The 20,764-nt window shown below is 61.2% G+C and overlaps 1 protein-coding gene across 5 annotated transcripts; it reads right to left on the reverse strand.

Annotated features, from left to right (window-relative positions):
* Positions 1–1,040: 1,040 nt before the first annotated feature.
* LOC142420215 (transducin-like enhancer protein 2) lies at positions 1,041–20,332 on the reverse strand. Of its 5 annotated transcripts, XM_075523877.1 has the most exons (20): positions 19,909–20,319; positions 19,707–19,792; positions 18,943–19,006; positions 17,471–17,515; positions 15,356–15,418; positions 15,049–15,123; positions 14,385–14,574; positions 12,116–12,132; positions 8,477–8,578; positions 8,117–8,161; positions 6,649–6,789; positions 5,403–5,544; positions 3,979–4,139; positions 3,513–3,589; positions 2,907–3,156; positions 2,479–2,726; positions 2,202–2,349; positions 1,970–2,120; positions 1,734–1,810; positions 1,270–1,654 (listed from the first exon to the last, which is right to left on the reverse strand). In XM_075523877.1, the coding sequence occupies exons 1-20, from the start codon at positions 19,930–19,932 to the stop codon at positions 1,547–1,549; spliced, it is 2,214 nt and encodes a 737-aa protein (XP_075379992.1). In that variant the 5' UTR covers positions 19,933–20,319; the 3' UTR covers positions 1,270–1,546. The 5 variants fall into 5 exon arrangements, with proteins under 5 accessions (XP_075379987.1, XP_075379992.1, XP_075379991.1 ...); XM_075523872.1 differs by lacking the exons at positions 12,116–12,132; positions 14,385–14,574; positions 15,049–15,123; ... (3 more) ...; positions 19,707–19,792; positions 19,909–20,319 and adding an exon at positions 8,835–9,052 and having other exon boundaries at positions 1,041–1,406; positions 1,559–1,654; XM_075523876.1 differs by lacking the exons at positions 1,270–1,654; positions 1,734–1,810; positions 1,970–2,120; ... (8 more) ...; positions 8,477–8,578; positions 12,116–12,132 and having other exon boundaries at positions 14,109–14,577; positions 19,909–20,332.
* Positions 20,333–20,764: the final 432 nt, after the last annotated feature.

Genomic DNA, 20,764 nt, shown 5'->3' on the forward strand with positions numbered 1-20,764 from the left:
TTTGTTTTGGTTTGGTTTTTTGCTAAGGCTGGATGGGCTCTGTCCTCATCCCCCTCTGTGCCTCCTAGGGTGTATTTAATAATAAAAACCAACAAAAAAGCACACCTGGGCCTTGTGTTCTGTGGTGGTGTTCTGTGGTGGGATGGAGCCAAGTGTGGATGGGTGAGACCAGGGGAGCAGGAGCAGTAGCCCCCTCACCTTTGGCCCCCGCAGCTTGCTGTTCCTTTCCCTTTCCTGCATCGGGCAGGGCTGCGGGACCTGGCACCAGGACAGTGCTGCCTGCGCTCCCTCCGCTCAGCCCTGCGTTCGTCCCGTGAGCGGTGGAGCACTGCTGATCGCGAGGGGAAGGATGTGCGGTGGTGGCTGCTGTGCGGTGCCATCCCTGGAGCAGCCTCTGTCTCTGCAGGGTGTGGGGGAGAGGCCAGCGCTGGAGGAAGCGGTTTGTGAAGGAAATGAGATGTGAGCAGTCGGCGCTGGCTTATCGGTCTGGCTTCCCGCCAGAGCTGCTGTGGGGGAAGCAGGGCTGTTGCCAAGAGCCTTGGAGCGCAGCCCGCCAGCAGCAGCCACGGTGAGGGCTGGCAGGGAAGCAGGGTGCTGCCGGCTGTGGCCCAGGGGCTGCGATGTGCTCCTGCCCTGAGCCCAGTCCCGAGGCGCAGCTCATGGATCCAGCCTGGAGCCAGGGCTGCTGTGGCGGGCGGGCAGTCAGGAAAGGCTTCTCCAGTGCTCCTGGACCCTCGGCTGCATTTCATGGCCCAGCCCTTGCCCTTGCCCTTGCCCAGGACCGAGCCCAGCTGGGCGGTCCCGGCTGGGGAAGCCACAGCCGAGGGGACCCTTGGTCTGTACCCATGAGGGGGTGGGACGGGGGCATCTCCTGCTTCTGTCTCCCCCAGTGCGGGGCCCCGCATGCCGGCTGCCACCGTGGGAGGGGGCTGAGCCCCCGGCTCTGTGGGCAGAGCTGCAGGCGCTGTTTCAGGGGATCCGAGGGCTGGCCACCAGTGAGATCAGGCCCCGGCCCGCCACCCGACCGGCCATTCTTTTGTTCCTTTGTATTAGTAAGGGATTGAAAACACAGTTAAATACATTTCTTTACTGATAATTTACAGCTGTTTCTGCAGCAGAAAATGGGTGCCATTAAATCAGTAGCAGTATTTCAGGAGCAATGCTATCTCAATCACTCTTGGCCTCATCTTGCCCTCCAGCTCCCCATGCCTCCACCCTGACAGACAGACAGGCCCTAGGACACCCAGACCGGCCCTAGGACACCCAGACCAGCCCCTGCCTGCTGCCCAGCGTGGGGGGACGCCTGGCCGCAACGAGCGCTCACCTCCAGCTCTCCCCTTCACCTCTGCGATGGGCAGGAACCGGGGTGGGGGAGCGGGGCCAGTGCGCTGGCCTTGATGTGGTGGCTGAAAGGAGAGGAGGAGGAGGAGGGAGAACAGGGCTGCGGGAGGGCTGGCCCAGCACGGGAGGCCGCCGCCAACCCCGGTGGCTTTGGGCAAGGCCTGGCCCCTTCCCTCATGGACGAGGGACGGCGAGAGACAGGGCCTCAGTACACCACCTCGTACACTGTGGCCTTCTTGTCGCCAGAGCCTGTAACGATGAATTTGTCGTTGAGGGAGATGTCACAGCTCAGCACCGACGAGGACTCTTTAGACTGAATGTGAGAGAGGGGGGGGGGTGAGGGCAGCGCTGGTGGCATTTGGACCCCCGCCCTCCAAATGCCTCCCCCGCACCTGGAAGATGCTGGCTCCGTAGGGCGTTCGCCAGGCGTTCAGCAGGTTGTCCTTCCCCGTGCTCACGAACCACTTCCCTGGGGCAGGAGACAAAGTGGGTCAGTCTCTGGGACTCCACTGAGGGGAGCAAGCAGGGGGAGGGGGGAGACAACCAAAAGGACCCATCTGGGGCTGCATGGAGCCATCCCCTATTCCAAGTCGACACAGCCCAAGCAGAAAACACAACGCTCGCCTACCGCACGAGGCGAATTTGAGGGAGAGGACGCAGCTCTCATGGAGGTGCAGCTGGTATTTCTCGGGTTTGGTCACGTGAAGGATCTCCACGTTGCTGCTCTCCATGCCCACCGCCAGCCACTCTCCTGTCGGGCAGTACCCCAGGGAGAAGATCTGGGGGGAAAGACAGGGTCAGGCAGTGGCCTGGCAGGGCAAAGCGGCCCCGTGGTGCTCCCAGCTGGTCCCAGCCCCTACCTGGGAGCTGAAGTCGTGCTGCTGCAGCTGACGCCCCTCCCGCAGGTCCCAGCACCGCACCGTGTTGTCCAGGCCCCCTGTCCACAGCTTGGTGCCGTAGTTAGAGATGTCAATGCAGCTGGCACCATCCGTGTGGCCTTGAAACTGCCTGGGAAAGAGGGGGACGGAGAGGGCAAGGGCACGGCCATCAGGGCTGCCAGCTCCCTAAGAGCTGGCATCTCTCTGCTGCCTCCCCCTGTTCCTGCCCTGTGCCACCAGCCACCTGCCCCGGGCTCACCTGACCATAGTCTGGTTCTGCAGGTCCCACACCACGATGTTGCCATCACTGCAGCAGGAGAAGCAGACTTTGGCATCGGGGCTGATGGCCAGGGCGTAGCAGGCAGGGGCAGAGGAGGTGAGCTCGGCCTTGATGCGGGGTGTGGGGGCTGCCAGGTCCCAGATGGAGAGGGTGCTGGCCTCCCCCCCCACAATCAGGCTCCGGCCATCGGGGAGCAGCTTGCAGGAGCGGATGTAGTTGTCACGGTTCTGAATTGGGATTTCAGCAAACAGGGCAAGTGAAGAAGGAGCTGATCAGTGCAGGGGACAGGAGATGGATCTCCTTTTCTCATCACAGACATGAAAGGACCCTCTGTCCCCCTCCATTGCAACAGGGCCACATTCCTCTTCCTGGCCCCCACAAAATGCCTTTCTGTTCCTCCTCCTTACCAAGCAGTCCAGCTGAGCCACAGCTGTCTTGGTGCCCGGCTGCCCCACGTCCCACACCTTCACACAGCCCTTGCCCCCAGTGTAGACGTGCTGTGTGGAGCTGCTGATGGTGACGGCACAAACCACCTCGCCGTGGGTCAGTGTGTGGAGCTGCCGAGTGTGGCGGGGGATGCCGGAGCCGATGAGGGCATCGGGTGGGAAAGGCACCGGCTGCATCTGCCCGTCAGCGCTGACATGGAAGGAGTAGGCGCTGGAAGGGAGCAGAAGAGAGGACTGAACAATCCCTGCGTGATGCCTGAGTGCAGGAACTGACCTCTCCCAACAGCCACACTCAAGGCAGGTGGAAGGTGTCCGGTGCACTCTGGCTAATGAAGGATACAATTAACCAGCTCCTTGTTACTACCAGCTGCCTGGAATGAAATGACAACCTTGGACTCAGAAATGGAGAGAAACTCCAGCCAGGCCCTGCCATGCTCTACACCTGCTGGGTGTAGAAATGAGCCATGGGGAAGGATGCTCCCCCCCACACTCACCCCATGCTGCCCAGCTCGGCCCCTTGCTGTGCACCCTTGCCCCCCCGCAGCCCCTGTGCGCAGCCACACTTACGGTTTCCCTCCAGGGATGGTGGAGAGTGAAGATGAGATGGTGGAAGCCCTCAGGTGAGGGTGTGACTCAAAAGCCACCTGCACAAAGCAAAGGGCACATGATGAGCAAAGTGCCAAACCCCCAGGAGGGGACACGATGGCTGGGCTCATGCCTTTCCCCGCATGCCCTGGGACGGGGCCAGCGCAGCTCTGCACAAGGTCCCTGCTTGCTGCTTCCTCCACATGCAAGTGACAAAGGCCAAAAAGGGCTCCCAAAGACACAGCTACACACCGGTGGGGGCTTCTCTGAGAGCTCTGCAGCCTCCACTGGCCCCACAATCCAAACACCTCCAGAAGGGAGCCCCTCCTATGGCTGCAGCCCCCTCGGCTTGAGCTCATTGCAGCAGTGCAGATACTGCATGTCAGGGACAGTGCATGCAGCAGGGGACAGGCGGCAGGGCCAACAGAGCCGTCCCTCAGCAACTTACCATTGGGGACCGGCCGTACACCACGGTGCTGCTGACCTGCGGCGAGAGGTGGATGCCCATGTACATGCTGGGGGCTGGGAGCTCCCCGTTGAGGGCGGCATGAGGCACCATCCCAAAGGAGGATGTGTAGGGGCTGGACATGCTCAGCGGGCTGCGGAGAGCTGCACGAGGAGAGACCTGCTCATTGGCCCTGGCCGATGCATGTGAGCGAGCATCCCCTAAGGGAAAAGGGCATCTGGCAGAAGCCAGGCAGCAAGAGGCAGCATCACCTCTGCATCCAGCCCAGCCAAGCCTGGCACGAACCAGCGGCTCAGGAGGAGGGCAGGCAGGTTATGGATTGGGAGCCAAAGACCAAAGGAGAGGCGCAGCCCCTGAGTCCCATCAGTCAGGGACCTGGGATGCAGATCCAGCACGGGAGATCAAATGGCTCCATCCCTCCAAAGGATGCACCACGGACCAGCTGCTAACCCACAGCAACCCTCATCTCTGCTGCCAAGGCCTTTTCAGTCTTGGCCAGGCCAAATTACTTGCAGTTGATGACTAAGTGGCTCTACCTCCAGGGTTTCGACGGTTTATTGAAATCGATTCCAATTAAATTTTTGCTAAACCACTGTAATTTTCTAGCCAGACAAGGGTTTAACGTCTCCGGTCCTGGCTCTGTTTCTTCCTTGGGCTAGCTGTCCTCTTCCCATCACCTTCTGGTCCCTTTGGCTAGACAATGGCCAAGCTATTCCAGAGACCTCTTCCCAAGGCTTCCCTAAATGTCTTCAAGGAAACCAAGGCAGGAAAAGGGGACATGACCAAGCTCACTGTCAGCCACCACAGGGGCCACTACTGAGCACTCACCCCGCCTCCCCTGTGCTTTCAGAAGAAGGTGGCAGCCATTGACAGGGACTCCTGGGTCAGCTGGATCTTGCCCAGGGTCTCTGCAGGACCCAGCACATGCAGATCCTCACCCCTGTGGACATCCTCAGCTGCCCAGGGAGACCGGCCATGTCCTGGCCTCCTGCATCCCTGTATCCCCGTGTGCTGGTGGCAGCACTTGGCCACCCCTCCTGCCCCTGCAGCCAAGCCCTGAAGCATGTGGCTTCACATAGCAACAGCAAAATGACAACCTGTCAAATAAAAATTGCTATCTCCAGACAAAAAGCCTGCCTCCCCCAAACACCCATAGCAAAGAGCTCTGCACATTGACACACCACCTCCAGTGGGTCTGAGCCCACCAGGAAAGCGTTGGCAGTCGGGTACGTGGTAATTGCGCATAGGTGCACACATTGGCCGTGGTCGACGTGTTTGATTATGGGGAGCAAAACAGCTGCCCCAGCTCTGCTGACAGGAGAGACCATCCTGCCTCCCCTCACCCCAGCCCCACAGCACCATCCGCAGCAGAGCACGACGCCCCCCCGCCGTCCCCCAACACTCACTGATGGTATCAGCGGCAGGTGCCTTGGCAGGGGGCTGCCGGAGCAAGGCGGCCGAGCTGGGCCCGGGTCCGGGTGTGAGGGAGTCGCGGGGCGGCGAGGAAGTGGAAGGCTTGGAGGTGGGAGCGCTGGCTGGAGGGTCGGTCTGCATGGCAGAGGGAAGAGCAGCCTCAGCGGCGGGACCGCTGCCCAGGAGAGCAATGCCCAGCACCACAGGCCTGCCAACAGCCTCGAACCACCCAGGAGGGGAGGGGGCACCAAGAGGCACTGCTCCCGGACAGAGCTGGACCGGGACTCAGCCACCCTGGGCCTGAACCCTGCTCCTTTCCTCCTTTGCGCCCTGTGCCCTTCCCATGGCATGGAAGGAGCCCCGTGTCTCCGCTCCCCTCCCTGAGCGCAAACGCCCAATGCAAGCCCCACATCACCCCAAACTGCCACAATCCTGCACCCCTGCAGCACCCTGCCACTGGCACAAGGCCCCACGGGGCTGTTACACAGAGATTTGCTGCTCCCTCGTGTGAAATCCCTCTTGTGCAGGGGGCACCCCTGTCCCCAAGCCTGTGCGGAGCAGGACTAGGAGGATGCCTGGGACGAACCGGCCTCTTCGATCCCCACAGTTATTTCATTCCTTTCTTTTTTCTTCCTCTCTTTCTGACTGGGGATTTTGTCGACACCAGCAAAGGAAAAAAAAAATTAATAACAGAGAAAAGCTACGCGCTGCGCTGGCAGATTGCTCAGGGCGCTTTGTCTGCTCTAATCCAATTGTGCCGGGGAGCCACCGCTCGCTGCTCCCCATGGCCCCCAGCCGGCTCCTGACCCCGGGATGGCAGGGATGCATCGCTTCGGTCCCTGAGGTAGCTGGGAGGGCCGAGGAGTAGTGGAAACATCCCTCCCCCTTCCCGCATGCTGATGTTTCAATCTGAGCATTGGGCTGGTGCTTGGCAAGGAGGAAGGGAAAAAAAACCCAAGAAAAATCGATTGCTATGAGCAGCTCTGTGTAATCCTGCAGGCAGCCGGATGGAAAATACCTGCAGAGAGAGGCCTCTGCCTAGGAGATGATCAGCTTCCCTCTGAGGGCATGGGCCTCTGCTCCCAGTGCTGGGGAGTCCAGCAGTGGGTACCAAACACTCAGCACTGGCATCTCCTTGCCCGCCTTCGGGCTGTAGCAGATGGGCCACAGAGAAATTCGGGGCCAAGTCTCCGGCCCCGCTGCCCACCCACGGCCCGGGCTGCCCACGCGCCTCCCTACCAGACTCTGGTCCTTCGGCTTGAGGGGCGTCGTGCTTCGGCTAGAGGCGATGGAGGCAGGGCTCTCGGGCATCTCCCGGCGGGCTGGCGGGAGGCGGCTGCTGGGCGCATGGCCAGGGCTGCCAGGCTCCGAGGGGGGGTCCTGAGGGAAGAAGAGGTCTCCGGGGAGTGGGAAACCCAGTCCCTCCGCGCAGGAGGGCAGGCATGACAGGGGCCCCAGAGAGCCGCCCCCAGGCCCAGAGCCCAGCAGGGACCATCAAGGCTCCGTCTGCTCCCCCCCGCCTGCCGGGCGAGCTGCTCGCCCAGCTGCTCGCTGTCCCGCGTCTGCCTGAGCGGCATTACTGAGGAGCTTCTGCTTAGAGGCCTCAGCTCTGCTCCACAGTCCCCTGGACCAGAAACCTCCTTGATTTCTCTCTTTCAACAAAATTAGAGGCGACAGCAGATTCAGAGGACACTGGTGGCCACGGACGCCTTCACAAGGAGGGACGGCAACCAGCACACCCAAGGAACTGAGAAAGGGCCTCTTGGCAGCCCCTCGACAGCATTTCAGAGCCAAGGCCACCCATCAGCTCTTTTACTCCTATAACCATTCACTTAGGGCTGTGATTTTTATCACCATAATTACACCGATGAGCAGTATTTATAAGTGTCGTTTTCTGCAGAAATCCCTGCTGATGTTCCTTTCAGGGCTTGTATTTTCTTGGGAAGCGGCAAGAGGACAAAAAAAAAAAAATTCATGTGTGTTGTCCCTCCCCCCAGTCTTCCAGGGGAAGAAAAGGGATGTCCCCGAAAACATAATCTCTGCCAAGAATAGCTGGGGCTGGGATGAAGTACTGCTGTACCTGCCTTGGTGGTCAGGGAAGGCTGTACCAGAAGCGTCTGGTGGTTTGGTTGCAAGAGGCTGAAATTCAGTGCACCCCCTGCACCGAGACACGGACACAGGGTCCGTGTGTTAAAGTCAAGACTGCCCTAAGGCCAGGCACTGCATGTGAGCGCCCGGACGGGGCTGGCGGGGCCAGGCTGGGTCGGGGGTGCACTGCGAGCTCTCCTGCCAAAGGCAGCACTGCACGCCTGCCTGTTCCTGCCACCTCCACGTGCATGAGCTGCCAGCAGCAAAGCCCAGCTCCCTGGGGCTCCCATCCCAGCTTATCAGCCTCCCCATATGGGATGCTACAGGAGAGGGGTTGAAACGGGATTGTGAAGGAGAGCCAACTCTATGGCTGGCAAAGCTGAGCCCTGGCTGGCACAACCTTCAACCTGGAGCACCACAAATCGGAATCAGCCTTGGCTGGCATGAACACACCAGGGCAGAGCTGGCACGTGTCCTGGCTGGCCACTCCTGCCCAGCAGCAATGACCCAGAGCCTAATGAACCCCAGAGCTCAGGAACCAGAGTCCTAAACCCGACGACTACAGCTTGAGCTAGATACCCTGCGAGGCTTCAGCATGCCCTTAAGGGTGTGGGCTTACCTCATCCACCACAAGGTTGTAGTCGCTCTTGTCCCCATCGCTATCCTGCAAGGGGGAAGAAACCCACAAAGGCTCAGTCAGGAGTGGGAGAGACTGGACCAAGCTCTGGGCTCTGCCCCACAGGACCCCAGCCAGCAGAGAGACCCCATTTTCTCCTGCACATCACTTCTCGTGGACTGACACCACACCCTGCAGGCAGCAACTCAACCCTCTGGCTGAGGGGCCTCCCTGGGGCTCTTCATTTTGTAAGCTTCTTTTTGCAGGATTACAGCCCTCTGCACCCGGGGCAGGCACAGAGCTCCCTGGACACCTCCAGGGCCCGGGCCCATCTCCCACGACCACGCTCTTTGGTGCACTCACATAATGCCCAGGCAGGTCCTTCTCCTCCCGCTTCCGCTTCAGCCCTGTGCCTCCTGTCCGCTCCTCATCCTGCAGGCTCTCGGGAGGGGAAGCAGAAACGCTCTGAGCCAGAGAAGGGGAGAGGAAGAACTGTGAGCCGGCAGGAGAGCAGATAGCTCGCAAAGCCCTGCCAGCCGCGTTTCCTCTCTGGAAGAGACCTCCCAGTGCTGCTGACTGTGCCCAGCTGGTGCCCAGCATCCAGCCAGCTATCTGTGCAACCTGTGGCACAGCCGGTCAGGGGGACAGGGGTCCCCTTCCCCCACCAAGCAGGTGTCAGGGCCAAAGGGGGAGGCACTTCTCTCCCCCTCTGCGCAGATACCTGTGGCATCCCATGTACCCTTGGCCAAGAGTCCTCTAAGATCCAAATGTACCTGGGGGCAAAGATGAGGTTTAGTATGGAGCTTTAAGCAAGGCTGGGGAAGATGTTTCCAGACCCCTGAGTTCTAGCCCAAATTCATCCATTCAGCTCTGATGGGGCAGAGGGAAGGGAAGCAGGAGGGGGACTGTCCCTGGGGGTTGCCTGCCCACAGTCTCCCGGCGTGGGCAGAAGGCAGATGCATTTTTAGGGCGCTCAGAGACTCACCCATGTGCAGCCCCAACATGCCATCACCTCCCTTTTCCAGCTTGGCCCCAAAACAACTCCAGAGTGAGCTGCCCTAACCCCTTCCCCTGCCCACCCCTCGCCTCTCAAATCTGGCCAGACCCCACACCTCAGCCTCTCCCCAGGGAGAGCATGGCCGGTCGGGTCCATCAGCCCATCACTGCCTCCACCCAAGCAGCACATCTCCCTGGCTGGCAGGCAGGAGGAAGAGGAAGACAACAAAGCCCTGACCAAAACCCCAAAGCCACAGGCTCCCCTTCCTTGCCAGAGCAGAGGGGTGGGCAACGGGGCAGGGGGGCAACAGCCCCAGCCAGCAGACGAGCCCTGTAGTGACAGGGACGGGGGAGGATGAGGAGTTGCAGCCATGCCCTGGCCCAGCCACTGGCACGCAGGGCTGCATGAAGCCAGGAGCTGAGCAAGGCAGCATCCCCAGCGTGGCTGGAGAGCAGATCCGCCCCTTCGGAAGATAACAAGGCATGGCGGAGTGGAAAATCCCCATTGGAGACATGTTTACTTCACCTTAACCCTGCCGCTGCAGGAGCCGGCGGGCTGGGAAGCAGGATGGGGCCGAGCAGGATGATCGCCCTTTCCCCGAGATGCTGCCAGCCGCCGCAGGGGTGTCTCAAATCCCCTCCCGTCCCCCACACTCACTGCTGCAGGACGGTAATGCAATCAAGTGGTGCCTGCCCACCCACAGCCCCCTGGCTCTCATGCAAACCAGAGGAACACCAGGCTGGCACTGGTTACCGGAGAGGCTGCCCTCCCTCCCAAAGCAGCTGGGCTGCTTGGGCTGGGGCAGTTTCTGGGGCATGGCTCCCTGATCTTCCCAGGACTGCTCTGCAGAGCTGTTCATGCTGGGGGTCAGGGAGAAAATGCCCTATCCCAGGGCTCCCACACGGTTGATTGTTTCCAGCACAGTAGGATTAAGAGCCTCAACACATACAACCATGGAGCAGAAAGAATGCTCTCTGTCCCCTGGGTGATCTCTGGAGGAGGTACCCGGGTATATATGGGATCACAGGGGTGATCCATCCTGCACAACACAGCGACTGTCTCTCCCTCCTCCTCTCCCACCTGACTGCAAGCCTATGAAGATCAATGCCAATTGCTCCCCAATGGAGGGGCTTGTTAACCCTTCCTTCCCCTGCCTGTACCAGGAGCTGGAGCTCTGGCTTACTGCAGCCATGGAGCCTGGGAAGGGAGTCACAGACCTGGGACTCATGACAGGCTGGGGGGTATCTTAAAAGGGAGGGGGCAGCCAAGGGTTGCAGAGGGGCTGGCAGCACTGGGCTTAGTTAAGTCAGGAGACCTGTTCAGCCTGTTTCCTAAACTGGAAACCCCTTGAAAAGGACAGAGCTGGTTATTTCAGGAGCAGCCCTCGACGTTTAGATCCTTGCATCAGCAAAGACTCTGAATTGAGGTGGCCCAGAACCTTCAGCTACAAAACCCTGATGCAAACACAGCCCATCCAAGCCAGCAAAGCAAAGGGAATAGGGGCTACAGTAAGCAGAGCCCCTTTGTCTTACATCCTCCACTCAGATGTTCTCCTGGACTCCCCTACACCCCTACGTACACATATTCGCCACTCGGCTGCTCCCACCCTCCACACTGCAGCTGGATTTACTCGCCAGCCTGCAGCACCGTGGAGTTCAGATGGGGCTCCATTCAACCCTAGACACGGCTGCATTTCAGTGCTGCCTCCACCATGCATGTGTCAGTGGAGCAGATGCCAGCTCAGGTGCAGGAGCAGGTCTGGAGCCTGTGCATTCACACCCCTGGGGCTCAAGCTGGGTTTGCATGTGCAGTGCTGTTCCCCAGAGGGACTGGGCTGCCCCAGGAGCCAGGACAAAAGTGCTGGGCCCGGCTCAGGGGTGACAGCAGAAGGGCTGAATGCTTTGCCCTGGAGAAACAAGGATAGGAATGCACAGCTGGATGTGGGTCAGGGCCCCCTTCGTTAGGCTGGCCTAGAAGGAAGCTCTTTCTACCCCTTGGGGAAATCAGCTCCACTGAGAAATAGGGATGACCCCAAAATTCCTCAAATACAGAGACCTGGCCCAGCCTCATGAGGACACCTGCACTGCCTGCAGGAGAGGGCAGCGCTGCTCCAAGCCCCTCTCCTCACCTACCCCCAGCTTCATTGCTTGCCCTTACCTTCTTGCCATGCTGAGCCCTTGCAAACTCAGTACTCAGGGGAAGGCCAGCCCTGGGAGCCTGTCACCCTAGTCACCTTGCGTGCAAACACAGACAGCCTTGAAAGGTGACTCATGGTGCCAGGGGGAGATGTCCCCTGCCCTTATTCACCAAACTGGGGAGGGAGGGGGAGGAAAGGAACCCACACATCAGGAAGAATGAATGGGAGACCCGGTGCCCACAGCAGGAGGAGAGCAGGGGGCCTGGGCTGGGATGTACAAGGGAACAGCATGGACCTGCTCTGCCCACAGAGCTGCCTCCCCTCCCCTCGCCTCCCCAAGGAGCCCCGCAACCCCACCGAGGCTACACATGCAAATGAAACCCCAGTCCCTGCCGCTGCCTCCTCTTGTGCTGGAGCGTAGCCTCGCAGGCTGCCACCGGACAGAGGACGACTCGGCTACCTCTAGGGTGTTTGCTTTGAAAAGGTCAGGAAACAAAACATTCCTGCAAATCCTACTGCGAGTGCTTGCCAAGGGAGCCAGCTGCAGCGCCTGCAGAAGACACAGCCCCTGCGCCTGCCCGCACTGCCAGCCCCAGCTCCGAGCACCGGGCTGCCCCAAAGTCAAGCCCACCGCTGCCCCGGGGTGCCCTCCCTGCAGCCGGGCTCCCCCAGCACCCGCAGCCCTTCCCAGGAGCCAGCAGCCAGCTCTGCCTCCTGCCTGGAACATGCTGGAGACGCTCGAAGGGACGCTGGGGGCTGGCAGGCTGCCGGGCAGAGCCCTGTGAAGGGAAAGCCTGTCTACTGGCCCACACACAGGCCGGCTGAGGCCACCGGCCCAGCCAGAGCCAGGCGTGCCGGTACGACTTACCCGGCTCAGGGTGCGCTCTGGAGCCCAGGCAGCAGCAGGGAGAGAGACCGGGCAGGTCCGTGTCGGCGAGGCAGAGGGGAAGAGAGGAAGAGGCTGTTAACGCAGAGGCTGTGCCCCAAGTGCCTGGGCAGGGAGGAGAGGGGGGCACTGCAGGAGGAGACAGCGGGACACAGGCTGAAAAAAATCACCCTCCATTTCCCACTTTGCCCATCTACAGTGTGGGTTTTCTGATATCTAATAGGAGGTGAGCACATCAGTCTTCCTCAGGGAAGCAGGGGGAATCGCTCTATCCACCCACCTACTTTCAAGAAATTCACTCCAGCTTTGGAATCTCTTCCCTGGACGTGGCAACGGGTCCAAGGCTGCAAGGAGGGGCTGGCCAGCTGAGACCTCCTGAATCACACCCATCCTATTTCCTTAAGAAGCCATGCTAAAAAAAAAGCCCTGCTTGGAAACCCTCCGAGGCTTTTTTACATGCACAGCAAAACAGGGCCACCTCCCTGGGCTCAGGGAAGAAGTGCCAGGCATTTGCTACAAACCTAAGCATGGGGTTATGGGCTGGGGTCTAGCAACCCTTCCTGGTTGATTTTCACTCCTAATTATTGCATCAGCATTTGGAGAGAACAAGCTCATCCCAGTCTCTGCTGGCAAAAGGAGGCAGGCGGGTATCAGGAGATGAGGGACTCTCCATGCGGGTGGCTGCTCCAAGGCTATGGTCAGCATGAAGCCAGGGAAAGGGGAGGCAGAGGGACTGGGTGCCTGCCACCAGCACTTTGGCCCTGGCTCAGCTTGATCCACACCAACTCTGGCTAACTATGGCAGAGCACCAGGGATTAAGGCAAGCCATATGTAGCATTTCACTATTTTTTTTTTTTAAAGGAATTATTCTGGGTGTCTTTGCACCCTCTGCCACGGCTGGATGCCCCTGCCAAGGAGCAGCTCTGGGCTGTGCATGGCAGGAGCTGCTGCTGGAAGCACAGGCTGCCCGGGTCTCTAAGGGTTAAGGCAGGCACAGCACAGCCTGCTTTTATCCTCTCTCTGGAGTTTGCTTTTCTCCTTCAGGGAAGGCCATCCTTAAAGAAACACTGACAGAATTAAAACCACAGACACCTGCGTACAGGGGCACAAAGCAGACACAGACAGTTTCCTGCTGCTATTTTCACCACCTTGAAATCTTACAAGCAAAACCGGATCATTAGGAAAATGCAACAAACCCCTCCACTGCCCAGTTTTGCTGTGACCGTTGGGTCCTGTCCCAGGAGCATTTCCAGGCCCTAAATCGGGGACATCAGGAGCAGCCAGCACCTTCCCCAGAGGAGTTTGCAGAGAAGCATCACTATGGGTGCTGAATTTTACTGCCTGTCTCTAGCCCGTAGAGCTGCCCTGCTGCCTGGAGCCCTCTGCCCGTGCCTCAGTCTTCCTGTCAGCAAAAACACCTGATGCCTGCTCTCTGCAGAAGGCAACTTGAGCTCAGAGCAGCTTCTCCTTCGGCCAGCACTTCAATAGCAACAAGCCACCAGCAAAGCTGGGTGGTGTTATTAATTTGGCCCAGGCCTGCCAGTAGCATTCACAGCACTGATTTAACGATGATTAAATATTGATGATGTTTGTAAAGCACTTTGTGATCCTGATAGGAGGAGGCACCCATAAGGATGAGGAATTACTGCTATTTACAAGGCACCACACATGCGATAAGGCTCTGCTTTCTAAATTCCTTGCCACAGACCTGTGGCTCCCACAATTTCTACCAGGGGCTTGCAATAGTATTTTCCCTTAGAGTCTTGGCTTTGGGCATCAGATCTTTACCTGGTGTAAACCTTGGTGTAAATAGAGGGTTTCTCTGTGGAAGGGATCTCACGCCCTCCCAGCTGCCTCGTGGAGGGGGGACCCTCACGCAGTGGAAATACCCAGGGGAGCAGGGAGACCCATGTGTGCACACACGCGTGCCCAGAGCCCTGCTGCCCAGCGTCTGGGGTGCACACGCAGCCACCGCCGCACGCCGACGCTGCACGGCAGCTGTTCCCCTGGTCAGAAATAGAGCCAGCCTCCCTGGGGCTGCAGATATTTAATTAGCTGGATCTGTCATTCGCAGTGCTTGCCGCTCCCCCTGGCCCCAGGGAGCAGCTGCCAGGCATTGAGGCGGCCTGGGAAACAGGCAGAGCAGGCAGCAGGATCCGTCCCAGCGCTGCCCATGCACCTCTGGGACGTCTGCCCAGCACTGACTCAGCCAGCCTTTGAAGGATTATCCAGCTGTGCTTCTTCCCCTTACCTCTGTTCTCCCCATCCTGGGCCACTCTGTCCTCCTTGGCAGCCAGCTGAGACTGTGCCATCAATGCCCCCGAGAGGGCCAGGAGCCCCGAGGTGCTGCTGACCCCGCTCAGGCTAGAAGGCTGCATGCTGGAGGGGTGGGGTGTCAGCGGGATGGGGGATGTGTGGTGGGAGAGGTGCTGAAGCTGCTGCTGCTGAAAGAGAAAGAGCAAATGATCCTCGATCCGGGAGGAGACAGCCGCAGCCAGCAGTGCCCGGCACCCTTCAGCTTCCTGCATGAACTGCGATGCAAAGCGCAATGGGATGAGACACAACGCGAGGACAAGAAGGGGAGCAGAGCTGTCGAGGCTGCACAGTCCAGGTCACATCGCCTGCCCCTTCCACCCAGGGCACCTCGAGTACCTCCCCGCTGCAGATGTGATCCCGACACATGGCAGACGAGCCCAAGCCACGGCTCTGCCCTGCCCTGCTCAGGGCAGCGGGGGCCAGGGAGGATCCCAGAGGCCATCCACCGCCTTCAGGACACAGTGGCAAACCCTCTCACCGCAGGGGACCAGTCCTGGGCTTATCGAAGTAGTAAAGACCCTGGCTTCCCCCATCACAGCGCGGTCTGAACCCCCGACCGAGAAAGAGCCTTTTGCCTACGGCCGGGCAGCGGGACTCACCCCGACGATGCTGTTCAGTTCCCCCATGGTCACCTGCTTGGCCCGCTCCACAGCCTGCAGGACCTGCTGCTGGTGCTGGGAAGGAAGAGCACAGGGAGGTCACGCCGTGCTCCTGGCCAGAGGGACCACACGGCCCAGCATCACCCCAGCTGCCCTGGGGCTGTGCAGCCCCCTCTCCTGTCCCTCCAGCCCAGGTTTCCCCCCCACAAACCTCCCATTGTTCAGGCTGGACTCAGGTTCGTCCCTTCCCAAGGGCCTCGAGAGAAGCCCGAGCAGTCCGTTGCACATCCCCTGCCTCCCCCCTTACCTCCTGCGTCAGAAAGGGTATAATCTGGGCACAGATGGCACTCAGTCTCTTGACAATCTCTGCCTGAAAGAGAAAGCAGGTATCACCACGGACGGGAGGCCTCTGAGCCCCGTCCTGTCCCCTCCAGCAGAGAGGGAAGCAGCCAAGCATCCTGCAGACGCACACGGTCCCTGCGGAGGAGAGAAACTCTCCCCACCCGCACCCGCCCAGCATAAATCCTCCTGCTGCCTCTGTGTCCCTGCTGGGATTTCCCAAGCTGCTGCCAAGGGAGGACTCTGCCCAGGGCTGTGGGACCCTCCCAGGCTGTCAGGTTCCCTCAGGCACACGGGAAGGAACCCAACTCCTAAACCCCTCCGTGGATCCAGGCCAAGCCGAGCTCCGAACTGTCAGTCCTTTCGCAGCCCAGCTGGCTTTGCTCAGCCCAAACCCATCTTGGCTTTGTGGGCTGCCACTCTCGCAGCCAGCGGGCAGGCTGGCAGGGAAGGAGGAGAGCCGAGCCACAAGCGCTGGCAGCGGGCCATCGGCATGCTGCTTTCTCTCTCCCTGAACATCGGACTCAAAGCCAGGGGGAGAGCAAGGGGGATGCGAAATTCACACAAACAAATTCACCCCTCTCTGCATCGCGCCAGCAAAGCCCTGCAAGGCACCTGCTCTGCCCTCCCCGCCCTGGCCGGAGAAGGGGCTCCCGCTCCCAGCCCTGCCAAAGTGCCAGGCCAACCGGCAGCTCTCCCGCTCCTTCCAGAGGGGGAGCGGAGGCACAGGGAACCCCCGTACCTCTCCCCTGGCCAGCAAGGGGCAACGAGGAAATGCAGAGGACCTGGCACGTCCTCTCCCCAGCCTGCGGTTACAGACAGACCCACAGCCTGGCCGCGTCCCCACTGGGGTAAGAGGCATTTCCCAAGGGAAGGGGCTGTGGCTTCCAGCCCAGCCTCTCCAAAACAAAACCAGCGCCTCTGGGGGAAAACTTGATCCTCTCCCCGTTCCCCGTCCCCCCCCTCTTCCCCCCCCCCCCGCAAATCCACTCTGGCACTGGCTGAGGAATTGGCTGCTCTGAAGTGTTTTCTCATCTCAGGTTTCTGACAATCCCTGACAGCATTGCAGAGAGGTCAAACCACGCACAAAGCCGGCAAAGAACAAAGGGAACATTTACCTGCTGCGCTCAAAGGCTGCCTGCACCCCGGGGAGCACGCCCGTGCCCACCAGCCCCTGGTCACCCGCAGGTCCCAGCTGCTGCGTCAGCCACCGCCCTGACACCCACGCAGAACCCCAGGAGCCAGAGACCGCCCCGCTCCTCTGGACCTCTCCTGCCCGTGCAGAGCCAGGAGCTGGACCCCGGTAGGCCAGGGCTCCCGCTCCCCAACCACTTGGCCATCACCTCTGTCAGCCCGCATGGCTTGGGCCACCCCTGGGTCCCAGTCCCACCCCGGGTCCCAGTCCCACTGGAGCTCGGAGCACGTGGGGATGGCAGGAACGTGCTCGCAGGCTCTATGACTCTCCCTGCTAACAAAAGGAGCAAACTCAGAGGGGCTGAGCCAGCTGGAGGAATATGGCAGTTGACTTGCCACTTTGTCAGGCATTGGTCCAAACTAATTTCCCTGGCAGAGAGCCTGCGATGACTAGATTGATAAATCTGAAGAGGGAAAGCAAATTAACGCTGGAACAAAAGGGGAACCAGGGAAGGGTGAAAACACTCCTCTGGCTTCAGGAAAGGAAAAGGGGATTTAAAAAAAAGAGAAAAGAAAAGAAAGACAATCCATTTGCCTCTGGGCTCCAGCTCCTGCTGTTTCCTCCACGCTCCCTCCTCCCTCCTGCGTCCGGGGCCCCAGGGAACCGCTGCGGGGAGGTACACGTGCAGGGCTCACGGCCAGGCTCCGAGAGGTGCTCTGGGATGGCAGGGAGGAGGCCCTGTCCCAAGGCACCTACCAGAACTCAGTAGTGTACATCCTGACAACTGCTGAACCCCTTTGCAGACCAGCCCCTCGCACAGAGCCGTGCTACATCTCCCGCTCCATTACAGCTACACGGGGACGAGCGAGATCATTTTCCAACAAAGTCTCCATCCTTGGCCTCTTCCCCACCATCCCCTGCTGCTGGCGTGGACCCCACCTCACTTACCTGCTTGTGCATTTCAACGTTCAGTCCGTAGGACATCTCATAGTACTGAGAGCAAAATCACAACACAGCCTGGTTAGGAGCTGCCCAGAGCAACCGGCCTGTCACCGCCCTGTCACCAGGGACTCGGCAGCCAGCCCACCCCTGCTCCCCCCAGCCGAACTCCACTGCTGCTGCTGGGAGTCCCTGCTCCCCCCAGCCCACGAGAAACAGCTGGCCAGCATGCCATGGACCCAGACCCCTGCCACAAGCCTGGGACAAAGTAGGGAGCAGCCACAGTGTAGACTGTTTAACACCTGTGATGATTACACTGCAGTTTCTGCATGAGTTTAAGCTGGTGTAAGCCAGCCCCGTTGCCCCCCACATCCCCTCCTGTCCTGGCCCATCCCTTCCCACTCCTAACGCAGACCCGCTCCCTGATGCAGCTGCCCATGTAGTCACACAGGTGGGCATATCTGCGCAAAAGCAAAGATGACATCAGGTTACACCTTTCACCAGTCACTAGTGACTCTGGCAGTGGTGACAGCAGCAGACCCCGTCCCCTCGCCCCTGAGGATGGCGAGAAGGGGGGGAACCAGAGGACCTGCCTTCCTCCAGCAAAGCCCATTTCAAAGGTGGCAGCCCACCTCTGGGAATCCCAAGCCTCTGGGATGTGGGAAGAGATAACAGCTAGTGGGTGACAGGAACATGCCCTGCGATGCCAATAAAGCCTAGTACACTCCTGGCCTCACGAAGGGGACTGGCATCACCCAGGGGATGGGGGTTGCCCAAGTTTAGGTCTGTTTGCCCTTTGGATGGCATAATTTGAGTTCCCCCTTTCCCTAGAGGGGCCGGTAATGTCAGAAGCTGAAGGAGAGGGAATGCTGCTCCAGCTCTGCAGTTCCCATCCCCTTCCCTTCCTTCCAGCAGCTGCCCCCCCTCCTGCCAGGGCTACCGGCAGAAGGCCTGGCTCTGGCTGGTGCCTGGTGTGGGTCGGTGTCAGGGGCTACTAACCGCACGCTGGCAACCGCGGAGGGGTCCTGCCCTGCTCCTTCTAAAGGCAGCTTCCCCTTCCACCCAGAACACTAGCCTTGGGGAACCACTTCCAAGACACCCCCCCCTTGGGAGAGAGACAGGAAGGAGGGGGAGAGAGCTCTTAAAAGGCCAAACAGAAAAAGGAAAAAAAAGAAAATAAAAGAGACAAAACCTATGGCACGATTCCTGGGCTCAAGCAGCATGGAGTGGCAGCAGACATCAGCAGAAGAGCCAGCCGTTGCTAGGAATAACGATTAACTCCTTCCTAACTCACGCACCTTCCAGCCCCACCACCCAGGCCAGGCCCAGGCCGGGCAACCCCCTGGCAGGGGTGGCTCGGGGAGGCCACTGGCCCATTTGGCTGAGCAGCCGAGTGGAGCCCCAGAGGCCAGGACCTCACCAGAGGGTGGCAGCCAGGGATGCTTTGGGGGAGGCACCGGGGACAGGGCAGGGTAGCTCACCATGACATAATGTCTCTGCATCTCAGTCTTCTCGCTCACCAGCTTCTCACATTCCAGCTTGAGGCTGCAAAGAGGATCTACGGTTTTCATTCATGGACCCACATCTCCTGCCCTGTCCCCCCAGTTCCCACTTTCTACCCTGTGACCTCAGCAAGCTCGGCACATCTCCCGCCTCCCCCCACAGCCTCATGGGGCCATGGGGTGTCACACGCCCACCCCTAACCGGTGTTGCCATCCCTGGGGGACCTGAACCCCTGTGGCTGTGCTGCCTATGCAGCCCCCGCTCCCCCCCCGGATGGTCTATCGCATCCACCGGGTGCTCTGGTCCCACAGCACCGCTGCCATCCCCTTCACATCACCCCGCACCCAGCTCAGCCAGAGGAAACAAACCACGGGTGGTTCCCCCCTTGGGACCCCCACTCAAGACCTGGTACCCCAATTCACGGCTTCATGCTACCCCTCAGCCTAGACTCCTCTGCCATTCTTCCCCAAGCACTCCTTTCATCAGGACCCCTGTCTCCATCTCCTCCTGCCCCAATTCACCCCCTGGTCTGCGCCCCATCCTCCCCCGTGCCCCCAGTCCCCGGTATGCCCCTTCTCTGGTCGCCCGCCTCTGCCCGCAGCTCTGCCTGACCCCCGGCCACCTCCTGCCCCCTAAGACACCTCGTCTCCCCACCTCCCACCCTACGCCCCCACCTAAAACAGGGGTCCCCCGCCCGTGCCCCCTTTCCCGACCCTGCAGCCCCGCTCTGCCCGCCCCTCACCTGTGGTACTGCGCCTGCAGGAACTGAAATTCCTCCTTGATGCGGTCGCAGATTTCCAGGACCGAGAACTTGAAGGGCTGCCCGGGCTGGAGGGGGGTCTGGGGAGAGACGGCCCAGCTGGTGGCTGTAGCTCCGCCGCACGGCCCTCGCCCAGGCCGGCCCGCCGGGCCCCCGCCGGGCCCCCGCCCGCCCCGGTACTTACCGGGTGCCGTCCCTGCGGGAACATCCTGAGGGCCCGGGCCCCCGCCCCAGCCCCCCGGCTCCCCAGCCCCTGCTCCCCGCCCGTCTCTCCGCCCCTGGCGGGGGAGCTCCCCCCGCCGGGCTCCGGGGGTCCTCGGGGGTCCCTCGCCTCGACGCCGGCAGCAGGAGGGCGGCCGGGCCGCGGGGCCCGCGCGGAGGCGGGGGGTCGGCGGGGGCGCGGAGCGGCTCAGGCGGGGCGAAGCCGGCTGCCGTCGGGCGGGCGGGCAGGGGGGGCGGCCCGCCGGCCGCGGGGTCTCCGCTCGCCCCCCATGGGGGCCGGGGGCGGGGGCACGGAGGAGGCGGGAGGGGGAGGCGCCGGCGGGGCCCCGGCGCTCCCCGGCTGGCGGAGCTGCCGCCCGGCCCCGCCGGCCCCGAGCGCCCCGTCCGCCGGCGCCCGCTTAAGGTGGCGCGTCTCCGCAGGACGCGGGGGCCCGCGGGGCTCGGGACGGCGGGAGGGAGCGGCTCCGCCGCCCGCCTGGGGAGGACCGGAGTCTCCCGCCCCGCCGGCAGCGCCGGCTCCGTGCCTGCGGCGGCCCGGGCCGGCCGCTCCGACCCCACGCTCCCATAACGATGCCGGAGACCGAGGGGGTCCCGGGGAGGGGCCGGCCCTGGACCCACTGCTCCGGGGCCGAGTGGAACCACCCGGGAGGCGTCCGCCCACACCGCTGCCCCAGCCCTCCGGAGCCCCGCTCACCCCCCCCGGGCTCCTCCCTCACCCTGGGACCCCCCTCCCGCAAGTCCCCCAGCCCGGTCCCACTCGCACGCGCGGCGGCTCCGCGGGGCCGTGCCGCGGAGCCGGGCAGAGTCGGGAGCGGAGC

The sequence above is a fragment of the Mycteria americana genome, chromosome 24 (genome assembly GCF_035582795.1).
Source record: "Mycteria americana isolate JAX WOST 10 ecotype Jacksonville Zoo and Gardens chromosome 24, USCA_MyAme_1.0, whole genome shotgun sequence".
NCBI lineage: Eukaryota > Metazoa > Chordata > Aves > Ciconiiformes > Ciconiidae > Mycteria > Mycteria americana.

Coding starts and splice junctions, on each gene's coding strand:
- LOC142420215 (XM_075523877.1), bottom strand. CDS start 19,932: ATGTTCCCGCAGGGACGGCACCCG. Junction 15,419..17,470: donor ACGTTGAAATGCACAAGCAG/GTAAGTGAGGTG, acceptor TTTCTCTTTCAG/GCAGAGATTGTCAAGAGACT. Junction 15,124..15,355: donor TACCCTTTCTGACGCAGGAG/GTAAGGGGGGAG, acceptor CTTCCTTCCCAG/CACCAGCAGCAGGTCCTGCA.